Raw genomic sequence first — 13,753 nt, forward strand, 5'->3', positions numbered from 1 at the left:
TACCATGTACACATTTAATTGTCACTGGAGACGTAATATTCCACAGATGGACAGGAACCAACTCTGCTTTGACCAATGTCTGCATACTCCCGGTGTCTACCATGGCGCTTACTTCCTGTCCATTCAAACCCACAGTCACATGATGCAAGGAAATCTTTGATATACAATTAGGGTCATCAGGTCTAGGTACTCCACACAAATTAGCATGTGTAGAAGGTCTATTAGGGCACCTAGGCTTAGTATGCCCTTCCTGTCCACACTGATAATACACTATAGTTTTAATGTTAGCACTAATTTTAATTTTAATCTAAAGACCACCATTATCACCCACAAACTTACCTCATTTTATTTTTTACCGGGTCTCTTGGGGTCTTTGAATGCTTTCTATTGATTGTAAGCCCAGGGTTGGCCTCGTCTTCATGCTGCAACAAACACATCTGCAAGCTCTGCAGCCTTTGCTGCTGAATCAGGGTTATGCTCTCTTACCCATGTTTGAAGCTATGGAGCAAGCACTCGGAAGATATTGTTCCATGATAATCACCTCTGCAACTTCCTCCTTACTCCGATTCTGTGGCTGAAGCCACTTGTTAAAAGTGTCCTTAAGATGCACATAGAGCTCCTTAGGGGTCTCATCAGTTCTCACATCTGTGGACCAGAATCTCAAACGATAGGTCTCTGGATTAATATCGTATTTTTTTTAAACTGCTGCTTTCACCTCATCATAGACAAGAGAGTCATTAATATCCATGTTCACATAAGCACTATGAGCTTTGCCTGTAAGTAGCGGCACTAACCTCACAGCCCAGTCAATTCTAGGCCATCGGCATGCCATGGCAATCCTCTCAAATGTAGTTAGAAAATGCTCCACATCATCGTCTTCATTAAGCGGCTGCAGACATGGCTCTGTCATAACCCTTGGATGTTCTATGCTTTGGCCAGCAATTGATGGTGACCCCTGAGTATCCACTCGCTCACTCCCTGAATTCGAAGCGGTACATTGAAGCCCAGAAGGACGAACAGAAGTTGTTGTAGTTCTTGTATGTCCTCTTCCTGAAGTAGTGTGAACTGATGTTGAAGAGCCTTCCATCTATTCTCCTGTCGCGCTGTCTCCATATCATGTCTCGTAACTCTTCTACGGTAATGTTCTGCGAGTCAGCTGAAACTGGCATATTCTCCGCATCAGCTCCTCCTGTAGCTGTCGCCGCCATCTCATCACTCTTTACAGCTCTCTTTGGTCCCATCTTGACCAATGAAGTAAAAAAGGGGAGAGAAAAAAAACTTTACTCACTGCTGCTCCCTACTGGCACATTCCACCGCTGCCACCATTTGTAATAGACGTGACCAGTAATGTAAGAAGAACCAGGAGGCAGCAGGCTACAACCAAACGTTTAGGGGTTTATTTTCCACAGAATGGGGGTTACAAAAGTTAACAGATGTTAACCCGACTGAGGTAAACCAGAATAATCATAAAGAGAAAAGAAAGAAAACAAAAGAAACAAACCAAAATGGAAATACCATAAACCTAAGTCACTGCAAATGCCTCTCAAATATGATCAGAGGTCTAGGGACTACAGGACATGTTCTATCACAGAACACAACTAACTCATACAAACACAATTAAAAAACTTATACATTGGTGGCCAGCACATAATGGCCCTTATACGTAACAAACAAATACGAAATCATCAAATATACACACGAGATCATCAAATCATTAAAATCATCAAAGACTCCATCCACCTCAGTAACCATCTTTTCACTTTGCTGCCATCTGGTGATTTCTATTGCCCTCTTGCATTATCAGCATGCATTTTTGTTTGTTGTTTGTTTAACAATGTAAAGCTGCTTTGACACGATCTGAATTGTATAAAACACTATCTAAATAAAGGGGAAAAATAGGTGCCGTTTATAAATAAACCTCAGATTGGAGCAAAACAACTACATTTCATGACACAACAATAGTGGCATTAAAAAAAAATTATAATGGGGTTTGCCTGCAATTGCCACTTACTGGGAGAAATGCTGCCCGTCTAGAGACAACAGAGATAAGATAAGTATTTAAACAGTGAACAGTCCAAAAAAAAAAAAAAAGGTCCCCTAAAATGTTAACATTTAAATTAACTGGTTTTATCCAAGTTGAAAAAAAAAATCTGTTTATTATAACAATGAATCAATAATTTTTTTACCAATAAAACTATTAGGGGTAAATAAGTGCTATTAGGATTAAAGGTAGAAATAGCTCTCTAACAACTATTTACAGTATAACACTAACAGTAGATATAGTAAGGATTTTCATCCAGAAGACAAAATTTCATCAACTAAATTGATTAATAAATTATTGAATTGTGTCTATATTTGGTAGAATTTAGTAAGTTGCAAATGAAGTATAAATAAATAATTATAAAGTTGAATGAATATAAGACCTCACAATTTATCATAATAAATCTGAATAACAATAATAAAACTGCTGTTGTTTCAATGTTTTATGGTGAAAATGCTGATTAACTGAAAAAGTAAACATACCAACGAAATACAAACGAGATTTTATTAAAAAAGGGAATTCGAGAGATCAGTTAAAAAAGGCACAAACAAAAACAAGAACATTTTTGTAAAAAAAACAAAACAAAACAATATATTCCTTAACAGAAAATCAGAAACCGTGGCACAGGAAAACAAATTACCAGCTAAAAGCTCTGATTAACAGGCAACAAACCACCAAACTGTTTCTTCAGCTACCTGTACAAAATGTCTTATTGTATAAATAATGTTTTTAAAAAGCTGTTCAAGAGACAATCCACCAGCATCACAAACATACAGTGTTGACTTCTGTACAACCACCCACTTCTAGAGATCTAGATACCGTCTACCGTCCCAATTCAACTAAACTAATTTAATTTCTTGAGGCACATTGAACAAACTCTGAACTCTGCAGTTTTGAATTATAGCTTCACTACGATAACTTTTAATGGTTCTGTTGTTTATGGCTTCATCTGGAGAACAGCTTGAACACCTGATGTTAGCAGCAATAGATTTTGAAAATATGAAATGAGCTGGTAAAAAAATTAGCAGCTACAAATGTACTTACTAATTACTGATCATGCATAATAGTTTAGATGGATGTAATAAATCTGAATTCAAATCAAAATATCATCATTTCATAGTTTCAAAACCATGTTTAATGTTTTGTTTAATAAAGGTGATGTGATTTATAAGTTTGATAACCAAAATAAACCCCGTTTTCCTTCATGATGTGACTTGTATGGTATCATTTCAGAAATATCTGTAGGACAGAAGATTTGACATAGCATTGTCAGAGCTTAAAACATCAACACTAAAATCACACGGGAAAAGTGGGCAAGGGATGAGAAGCCAAAGTAATGGAAACAAGGTGACAAAATCAGGAAAACCGTTTCTTTGCAGTAGAGAACTAACTTGGGACCTTAATCACTCACAAACACACACACTCACACACATATATACATAGTAATATACAACTGTGATTGTTTTCATACTCTAAATGCATGTTGTATCTTGGTGGCGTTGATATCTTTGGTTGCAAGAATAAACTGACTCTTTGGGAATCTGAAGACAAGAGCATCACAAAGATTTCAATTACTGCCATTAGTTTCCATTTCAGCCTGAGTGATGGTAAACTGTAGAAGAGGTATTAATCAGTTTCAATGACACTATTTATCTGAATGTAATGTCAGACTATCCAAAAAGGTAGTAGCCAGTAGTTAGCAGGTATTTTTATGGATGGACATCATGCCATTCCAGAAAAATGTAAAAAGTCTCTTAATGAAACCATTTAATAGTTTTCCTATCAAGATCATGGCTTTAAATTCATAAAATGTAAAATGCACTAAGGGGAAGCCCTCAAATGAACGAAATAACACCAGCATCATGTCTTTAGTGTTGCATAAGCCCTTGTGTTTCTATCCTATAGAAGAGCAAGTCTTTCTAAAGAAATGTATAGCATATATTGGTATGTTTTAGTGTACAAAAACAACTCGTGAGTGATTAAACACTGATTTAGAAAATCAATGATATCAAAAAGTTTCATTTTGGATATTCAAACTCTTGTAGAAGTGCATCATGATTGACCAGGACAGTACATTTCAAGTAAAACAAACAGCACAGCAAAAGACATAAGGACATGTAAGTTACTCAAGAAAATGTATTTTCTTTGCACACAAACACAAAAAAAATCCTATGACTCCGGGATTTAAAAACAAACAGCAATCAACACACACAACCAAATGAATTCATCACCTAAAACAAGTTTTTAGAAAGTAAAGCTTTGCCCCAAAACTACAGCTAATGTCACTTAGAAGATAAAAACAAAACACATCAGTGAAAACAAATTATTAAAAAACTGAACAACAGCAGCATGAAGGAAGAAAGCGACTGCGCTTGCTGAAGAACTGCTTCTGTCCTTCTCTATCCTGTCTGCTCATTTCATCTTTTTTCCTGCTATACATGTCTCATGTATAACCCAGCACCATTTCGAAGATATTTCTGTACAGAACCGAAGCCATGATAACACACAACCTGATGAGGCCACGTCACCATAACACACTGCAAAACATCAGAGTATTGGTCTTGTTTTACAACATCTTAACATCCTAAAAACTCAACACATTTACTCACCCTCAGGCTAGATAAGATGAAGATCAGATTCTTCATGGGAACAGATTTGGAGAAATGTGGACAGCTCTCCAATGGGTGCTCTGCAGTGAATGGGTGCCGTCCAAACATCACAATAATCCACAAGTAATCCCATCCCCTGTTTTCCTGTCACATTAAAATCCAGCCACAGATTGGTTTCTAGCTGTTCTGTTCTGTTTCCGCTTGTGAGCAGTGCTTGATCTGTGCAGATTTCTGTCCTGACTTTAACTGGAGAAAGAAATATTATGGATTGTGGACTCATATTTTAGTTATCTTGATGGATTTGGTTCTTACAAACACTCATCTTCTGTCTTCTCCAGATGTGAACTGATGGACTGCATTGCTGTGGATTACTGTGAACTTCTATCGGCTGTTTAGACTCTCATTCTGACGACACCCATTCACTGCATGTAATGCTACACATCTCAAAACATGACATGAGGTGAGTACATTTTCAGCAAATTCTTGTTTTTGGGTGAACTATACTATATTAAAAATAAAAAAAAGTTAATATGGTAGTAAAAATAAACCACTGTAGAAAGTTAAGAATGAAAACAATCTCGACACATGCACTAGTGTGCCGGAACTTACAGTGTACCTTTAAGAATGACTTTTGACCATAAAATTAAAAAATAAAAACCTGCATAACATAAAGGCCAGGTCCCGGTTTCCCAAAACCTTCTTATCGCTAAGTAGTTCTTAACCTATTCCTTAACCTCTCTCTTAACCTGATGGCACGATTCCCGACAAGTTCGTACTCTAAGTATATCTTCTGTAAGTCACACTTTCGTAAGGTTGGTCTGGAACATTCGTTAGCTCTCTCTTAGCGTTATTTGAGCTCAAGACGCTACTGTACAGCAGTCTTTAGAAACCAGCGCAGCGAAGTACAAGTCAAACTATGGTTTGTTGACAATGTTGTGGCTCAACAATGATTTTATGTTATTTTTTAAGACTCATAATAAATTATGTTCGCAATGGATACAGGGCTATTTATGAAGTTGACTTTATGTGGTATCAGAACTAATGGTGGTAATTAGCCTAGGCTTTTTCGTAATGTAATTAAAGCGAATTGGCAAATCAATTGTTTGATAATTAAAATCTGGCAAACAATTTGGCTCTAAATGGCTAAGATCTTTAAATGGGTAAGCATGGTGGTGTCCAGTAAGCGACCATAGCAGCGATCCAACGTGTCCTTGTGTTGAATCAAAGACGGAGCCGTTTAGTCCATGTCAATTTTTTTATTCGGCAAAACTTAAGCCCTTTTGACATTTTGCCTGACGTGGCTATATAAAAAAAAAATCGCCTCCCAAGACAACTCATTGTGGAGCAGCTGGACCTTCTCGGACCCGCGCTTGCCAGGCAAATGCGGCAGAATTCTGCTTTAAGCCCTGAAGCCCAGCGCTACGTTGTTATTTTTTTGTTTTTTGCTACAGAGAGATTTATCGAGTTCGTGGGAGAGGGCAACGGCCTAATCAAGACCTCTGTGTGGAGGTGCGTCCACACTGTCACCAACGCCCTTCTGCGCCATGCCGGGGATTACATCCTGGTGGATGGCACACTCATCACTATCGCTAATTCATCAGTGATTGATCCGGAGGAAATATCGCGAAAGGGATACGCGACCATAAATATGCAGGTTATAGTGGACCATAGGAGTGTGATCTCCGACTTGGTGGCAAGGTCCAGCAAAACTTCAAGTTCCCCTGACGAGAAGCTTGGTGCCCTTTTATACGTTGCTTCCCCACCATATTCTGCATCTAACTCTCTCTCTCTGTTCATTGCAGATAAGTTGCTTTTTGTTAAAAACATAAACCAATTGCAACAATAGTAAACAGAAGTAACTGCAGCTGCTTGCCAATCAATTCTGATTGTAAAGTACCTTACCATTAATATAAAAGTGTATTATATAATTCGTTAAACCCATGTCAAGAAGCGGCACAAGTGGCACAACGGGATAAGGAGGGTGGATGATTAGCGAGGGATACCCGGTTCCTCTAACCGTCACAACATATCGTGTGAACATATTACTGACCATTTGATAATTTAATTTATAGTCTATATTCTACTGATAACTTAAACTATGTTAAAATAAATGTTACTGGAATAATTTGAGGAATGTTTCATTTGCATAGAGTGTGTTGTTTTTCTTAACGCTGAATTGCACCATCGCGTGAAGTGGAAAATCGTTTCATGAGCAATCGATGCCAACTAATTCAGCACCTTCACTTTGGACAGCGCTCTTGTAACGTCGGACGTAAGAGGCAGCGAGTTAAGAAGCTTCCTAAGGGACTCTTCGGGGAACACACTTAGGAACATAAACAACTTTGGTAAGATATATATTTCGAGTCTTCTTAGCACGCTAAGAGTGAGCTTTATCGGGGAACCGGGCCCAGATAAAAACCAAATGCCTTGATTGTCTTCTCTTTTCATGATTGTATTCTCCTACTGCAAGTGTTTGATGGATCTTTCTTTAAAGCCTACCAAAACACCAGTTCTTCCCACCAGACTGACACATATCTGCTGTACTACAGCACAAATAAAACATGCTGACTTCTAGCAGTGTGCTACTGAACAGCTTCATCAAGTCATGTGTTCTCATCACTTTTATGAGCTATTTTTGATACTAACAAACCACTTAAAGTCACTTCCTCTAGACTCCTGTACTGTAGGCCAATGGAGCGCACATGTATGAAACACTGTGTACATTATAATGCACATTTAAACACAAAAAACAGCTTTCAGAAACCTGAAATATTTGGTATCATTTCTGTATATATACCAAAAAAAAAAAAAAAAAAAACCTAAATCAACCCTATCAAGACAGAATACAGAATTTCTTTATTTCTATAAAATTATTTATACTTTTTAAATTTTAAATAAAAATGAATTGATCCTGAACACTGTAACGATAGGCACAAACTGTCTCACAGCTAATCAGTCGATTGAAAATGCCCCTCATATTTTTATTTTTTTTTACAAAGATTCTGATTAATTTCTATAACTAATTAAAAGTAAAATGCACATAACTAGATAATCGCTATTTCTGCATTTAATAATTCATATGAACTTGAAAGACAAAGCCATATTGCCTTGGTATGTACCAACCTTTGCAATAAATAATAAGTTAATGATTGTCTGTTGCTTACAGAGATTGATGATTGAATTAGAGTGATTTGATCACTATTTCTTGGAAGGATCTTAAACTGGTGCAGCATAAAGAAGTGGCTTTAAATGGTTTCTTCACCAAAACACCTAAATATCAAACAACAAATTCAACTATAAGACAAACAAAATCCACTGTTTGCATCTTAATCGGAACAAAACACCTTACTGCTGCTGACCGAAGAAAAAAGAACAAAAAGTTGCATATTTTACAAACAATAAAAAAAAAAACTTTCTCTTTTTTGATCCACCCTGTTGAAGAAAACAGCATGTGCTGGTTAGGTGTGGGTTTGAACATGGCAGCTGGTTTGGGCTGGTTTTAAGCTCATTAGTTTAGGTTATGAGCAGGAGCTAGTCAGGACCAGCACATGAGCGTTTCACAAGCAGCTCAGGAATAGCTGTCATGCTTCAAACCATGCCTTACCAGCATATGAGGGTTTGTTTTTGTTTTGTTTATGTTTTTTCAACAGGGTAGTTCTTTAAAAAAGAAAAAAATAATACGTTTTTTCCTTACCCTTTTCTAAATCATGATTTTTTTAATGCTTTTTTTTCTGTTTTGTTATCAAAATAGATGAAAGATTGATAGCTCTTTTGCACAGTCTCCCGCTGTTGGCTAAGCGACTTTCCTTTCTGTCCTACAAAAGATACACGCTCATTTTGTGATCCGGATCCCCTCTGCTGTTGGTTGTCTGTGGTAATCCCCAAATCTCAGAGAGATCCCCATGATCCCCAGCACTGTGTAGCACCTCCAGAGGACCTGTGATGGGTCCAGGACGGACAGAGAGAGACAGAGAGACATACATTCAATTACAAATACATTTAGATTTTAGTTCAGTGGTCAAACTGTTTGATGCAAGCGAAGTAATCAACAATTTCTGTTAAAGGAATGGAGCAGACATTATCTTCAAATACACTGGAAGGTGATCTCAGTTTTATCTCTTATATAAAGTGTAACTCTTGGCCTAAAGCAGTGCTTTGAGTGGAAAACCTGTTGTCTCACCGTAGCTTCATTTGCTGTGTTGATAGGAATAATTAGTGTGTTCTGAAGGCGTCTCCATGGAAACCTGCTGTTGTCCACTGTTTTCCTACATGACAAAGAACCAGAATAAATCAAAGTCTTACACGGGTAATGTGTGCCAGCTAATGTTCCCGGGTCACTAGATTTTGCTCCTTTCACACTGCCAGTGATCTCCTGGAATATGTGCGTGCATCATAGACAGTAAAAGAAATGGACACAGCGACCCCATTGGAACTCAATTGAGACAAATGAAGCCCAGTTTTAGCGTTTTTTAGCACTTCCGTTTCTGACGCGCAGACTCAAACGAAGCTTGACGACGTCAGCAACCTGTCTGACAGATGTAAATCTTCCAGTAGCTGTGCGTGCAAACTGCCATCGTTAATCTTGCAGAGACGGCGAGCTTGAGCGGGGAGTTCTTTGTCGTGAGTGAGCAGGAGTAAGTATTCTGATTAATTATTTTGTATAGTATTTTAAAATGTAACGCCAGTACGCCATATTAAGTTAATTGCCTGCGAGCTTCTCCTCCTGTATGTACGGTAATGCGACAGAGAGTCGATTGGTTATGACGCAATCGTTAGCCTATTTTTTACAAAAACTGTTTCTACGAGGCCATAATGTAACATAGAAGGTAATGGAGCCCTTTATACATTGTCGTGTATCTTTAGAAATAAATAATGGGCAAATTTAAACGCCTCAGATGTAAAGTTATTCACTGTCAAAGTGACGCCAAAATGAATGGGAGTCAATGGGATGCTAACGCAAGTGAAGTTCTGCTACAAGGGGGCAGCCCCCACCCGACTTCAACTTCCGGTCGACTTCCTTGCCGCCTGGCGTGCATTCACACACAACTCGTAAAGACATGTGAAATGTGGACTATTCTGACCATGCTTTTTATACTCTCCTGGACCTTCCTTTTTTTTTCTGCCTTCAAAACAATTTTCCGGGACCTACGTGCAGTGTGAAAGGGGCTAGAGACAGATGCTTGTCATACCTCTAATGTGACACTAGAGGGAGGCACTGGGGTGTACTGAGGGATATACGTCCCCTGCATAGCTGCGTTGGGTATATACTGTGGGCAAATGGAATACAACAAACGGTTAAACAAAAACTTTCCTTTACATTTTGATGGAAATTAGATTCCACTAAGAAGACAAAGTCTTAATGAGGAACTATTAAAGTTAAAATTCCTGGTAACAGGCCACCGACCGTGCCAGCGCTGCCCAGCGACAGGTGACTGAGCTGCTGGGTCAGGGGTCCGATCATAGACGTGGGCTGAATGGACATCTGGTGATCCATAGCTGGAGTCAGAACGGCCCCCTGCGGAGAGAGAGGGGCTCAGAAACACAGAAGCCAAGGCTGAGTTCTAGATATCCAAACCTCATGTGTGTCTGAGTCAACACTGTGTTTCTTTTGTTATTAAACACCACATGCATGGACACTTTCATGTGAAGTACAGTAAAGCTACAGTCAGACCCTACAGACACTCACGGTGGGCTGCATGAGGTACGACTGATGATGCATCCAGGACGGGCTGTGCACCTGCGGACACAGACAAAACACTAGGAATGCACTCAGATTGTACAAATAGGGTTGAAATCATTGACCAATTAATTACTATTATTATTATTTTTGCAAAGTAAAACTGAATTATCATTTTGAATCGATACTCATACAGATTCTTAAATCTCAAGATCAATCCTTTATGCCATTTTCTGAAATAGACAAAACATTATCAACTAATTGAAGTGTACTGTATCTTGTGTAATTGTGCAAACTGTTTCATCCGCAGAAAATTCTTTAAAGACATCAATAAATCAGCTTCTAAACAACGTCACATAATGTTACATTTACCATTACATGTGCATAGACCCATTAGTCAGAAAAATAACTATTTTTAAATATATGCTCTAGCTAAATATATGCAGTACATTAGATATTTTATTTTTTACTTAACCTGTTGTCTTCATTATTTAATGTATGTTTGAATAAACCTGTCATGGAAACAGCTTTTATTGCAGCCAAATTGGGGTAGAAATGTAATTCCTTTATTAAAAGGTTAATACAAAAGCAATTTTTGATTTAAAATGTCAAATCTGTGTACAATGTTTGTTCACTCGAGTGTTGATCATTAAATAAGTTTGATTATAATAATGGATCATTAATCAAATGTATCTTCCCATTCTGTTCGGTTTTCAGCCAGGTGCATCCTGAATTGTTGTTTTCGGCTGTGAATTTTAATGTCACTAACCTCTCTGACTCCAAAATCCCACCACAGACACTAGGAAAATATTGCACCTGAATTCAACTGCACCATAGCAGCCAATATTAATTAGCTATCCCAGCATGCATTTGGGTCCACAGGCTGCTCATCTGATGCCAAATGTTTCTTTCTCAGCAAAAAAGAAAGTGATTTCTGAAGGATCATAAGACACTGAACAGTTTGGTCATCACGGGAATTTATTACATTTAAAGTATATTCAAATAGAAATATTGCTTTTAGAGCTGTCACTTTTGTGAAAAATCATTTTTGATTTTTAAGACATAAGTGTTCATTGAAACGATTGTAAAATCGATTTTCTATGGCAAAAAAAAAGAAGACGTTTCCTTTGTCAACGCCAAATAACGGACGAACGTAAAGAGAGCGCTGGAAACACACAAGTCAGCAATATTTCTTATTTATTGGCATGAAGTTTTGTGCAGAATAACAAACAGCAACAGGAGTGCAACATTCTCGAAAAAATATATATGCAGAGGGGACGAAATCTCCAAGATTATTTTAAAATAATGATTCAATCCATTTCAAACAACTGTTCAAAAAATGAAACTTTAAATGGAGTTGAGAACAGGCCATGTGTGTTTTTTATTGAACGTAACTGACACTTAGGCTAGCCGGCACTATGCAGGCATAATTAAAGGCCATTACAAATTTATTGGACAGGAAAACAAGTCGATCAACATTTTCGCGGTCCTGAGCAGAGCGTTTTTTATTCACTATATGTCCAGCTGTTGAGAAGACGCGCTCCGACCGCACTGATGTCCCAGGGACACTCGGGTACAGCTGCGCAAGGTGGGGGTATTACCAGTCGCTGTCAGCTTGCAATGGTCCTTTTCATAACTCAGAATCTCCTGTAACTAGATGCACGAATGAGGTGAATTCGCGTCAACCGTGCCGTGAGATCTCAATACGCACGTAAACGCGTCTTTACATTGACTTAACATTGAAATGATTCGCGCCAGACGCTCTATTTGCGAGATCGCTTTCGACGTCACTGGGTCTTATAGGCGTGTAAAATTGCTGGTATTTTCTGTCTAGCTTTCGCAACGCATACTGCACTTTCGGAATTCTTTATTTTCTTTTTCTGCTTGGTTGTGAGTTTTGTTACATCTATATTTTTTAATTGTTTAATTCTTTTAAAATTAATAGTGTACATATTTGGTTAAAATCGATTCCCTATTTTCATTTTCGAAACTTTTTTTGGTTGGTCCGATCGATTGTGCAATCGATTTTCGAAATAAAAGTGACAGCCCTAATTGCTTTACCTATATTTTGATCAAATAAATTCAGCTTTGGTAAGCAGAAGAGACTTCTTTAAAAACTTTACAAAATCTCACTAACCCCAAGCTTTTATATAAATCACCATGCCTCGGCACTTAAAAAAAATGATGCAATGAATAATGAGGTGAGAGCTACTCCTTTATGTACTTAATGTGCTAAACAGTCTTCAGCCCATTAAAAAAAAACTCTTCAGATGCCTTTTGAGCACGCGTGCCAGACATACAGGATCTCAGCGAACATTCATCCATCAGCACTCAATAAGGTGTCCGAGTTCCCACAAGCCCCAGCTCAGCTGAGTCACTGCAGCTGAACACACTCTCTGCTGCCGGCATCAGCACACACTCCACTTGAGCTCACTATTGCAACCAAAATTAAACATGTAATCTGGATCGACCTAAAGTTCACTAACACACAGAAACAGGTGACAAACAAGAACATCTGTTTAAAGACTTGGAATTGTAAAACTGATAAGTAAAAGAGTTAATTAATAATACAATTTTGCTGTACTAAACTAAAGTTCAACTCATTTCTGCTAATTTGTCTACAATAGCTGGAATTTGATGATGAAACATGATGTATTTGAACCATATGCAGTCAGGGAGTCCCAGTAGACAACTATCATTTAGCTCTAAATTAGTAATGTTTTAAGAAATATTTTCAATAACACTGCACAACAATATTGTGTGAAAGCAGTAGGGATGTAACGATTCACTCAACTCTCGATTCGATTTTCTCACGATTTTAATTAACAAAATGAGATCGAAGACATTATAGAGTAAATTAAAAGGTGCCATTTCATTAGGCTATTGCTGCCTCATTTTTATTTCTTTCACATAAAACATATCTGAAGGAAACAGCAGACGAGCTGAACGAGACGCAGATTCACTCTCTGACAGCAGGTGGCGCTCATGAACAGCAATGTCACAGTGTTTTCTGGGTTACCGCTGTAATCAAAGCAGCGCTGCGCTTATAAACACTACTTTAATATGCATTGTTCAGAGACTAGATGGAAAGAAAATACATTAAACTTTTCTAAAGACAGTTCCCCTCAGAGATACATTCATATAAACTTAAATCACAATCTCAACCGATTTGAATTGTTAACTATTTGAATTGATTTTTGACAGGCTCGCGGTTAATTGTTACACCCCTAGAAAGTAGCTGTATCTCTGTGTGTATATAGAACATACAGTTATGACATGTATTAAATTGCTGTGATTATCTTAATGATCCTGACCTGGTAAGACGGTACTTGTGAGGGCATGTATGGAGACAGAGAGGTCTGGGCAATCATTCTGTTTGGAGCAATGCTGTACTGAGGAGAATAAAACCTGAAAATAATTCGCAAA

The 13,753-nt window shown here is 37.9% G+C and overlaps 1 protein-coding gene across 2 annotated transcripts in view; it reads right to left on the bottom strand.

The window, feature by feature from the left end:
• Positions 1-2,531: 2,531 nt before the first annotated feature.
• Positions 2,532-13,753, bottom strand: part of LOC128022670 (RNA-binding motif, single-stranded-interacting protein 2) — a 55,632-nt gene continuing 44,410 nt past the window's right edge. Inside the window, exons 9-15 of one of the 2 annotated variants that reach the window (XR_008185968.1) lie at positions 13,642-13,735; positions 10,337-10,387; positions 10,055-10,165; positions 9,840-9,917; positions 8,831-8,915; positions 4,651-8,587; positions 2,532-4,578 (exon numbers count right to left, since the gene is read on the bottom strand). Coding sequence is in view for 1 of the 2 variants with exons in the window: in XM_052610453.1 (XP_052466413.1) it covers positions 8,838-8,915; positions 9,840-9,917; positions 10,055-10,165; positions 10,337-10,387; positions 13,642-13,735 (412 nt within the window). In the remaining variant the exon portion in view is untranslated. Of the gene's footprint in view, positions 8,588-8,830; positions 8,916-9,839; positions 9,918-10,054; positions 10,166-10,336; positions 10,388-13,641; positions 13,736-13,753 lie in introns of both variants that reach the window. The other variant, XM_052610453.1, reaches the window with a different exon arrangement.

The sequence above is a fragment of the Carassius gibelio genome, chromosome A11, assembly GCF_023724105.1.
Source record: "Carassius gibelio isolate Cgi1373 ecotype wild population from Czech Republic chromosome A11, carGib1.2-hapl.c, whole genome shotgun sequence".
Lineage (NCBI taxonomy): Eukaryota > Metazoa > Chordata > Actinopteri > Cypriniformes > Cyprinidae > Carassius > Carassius gibelio.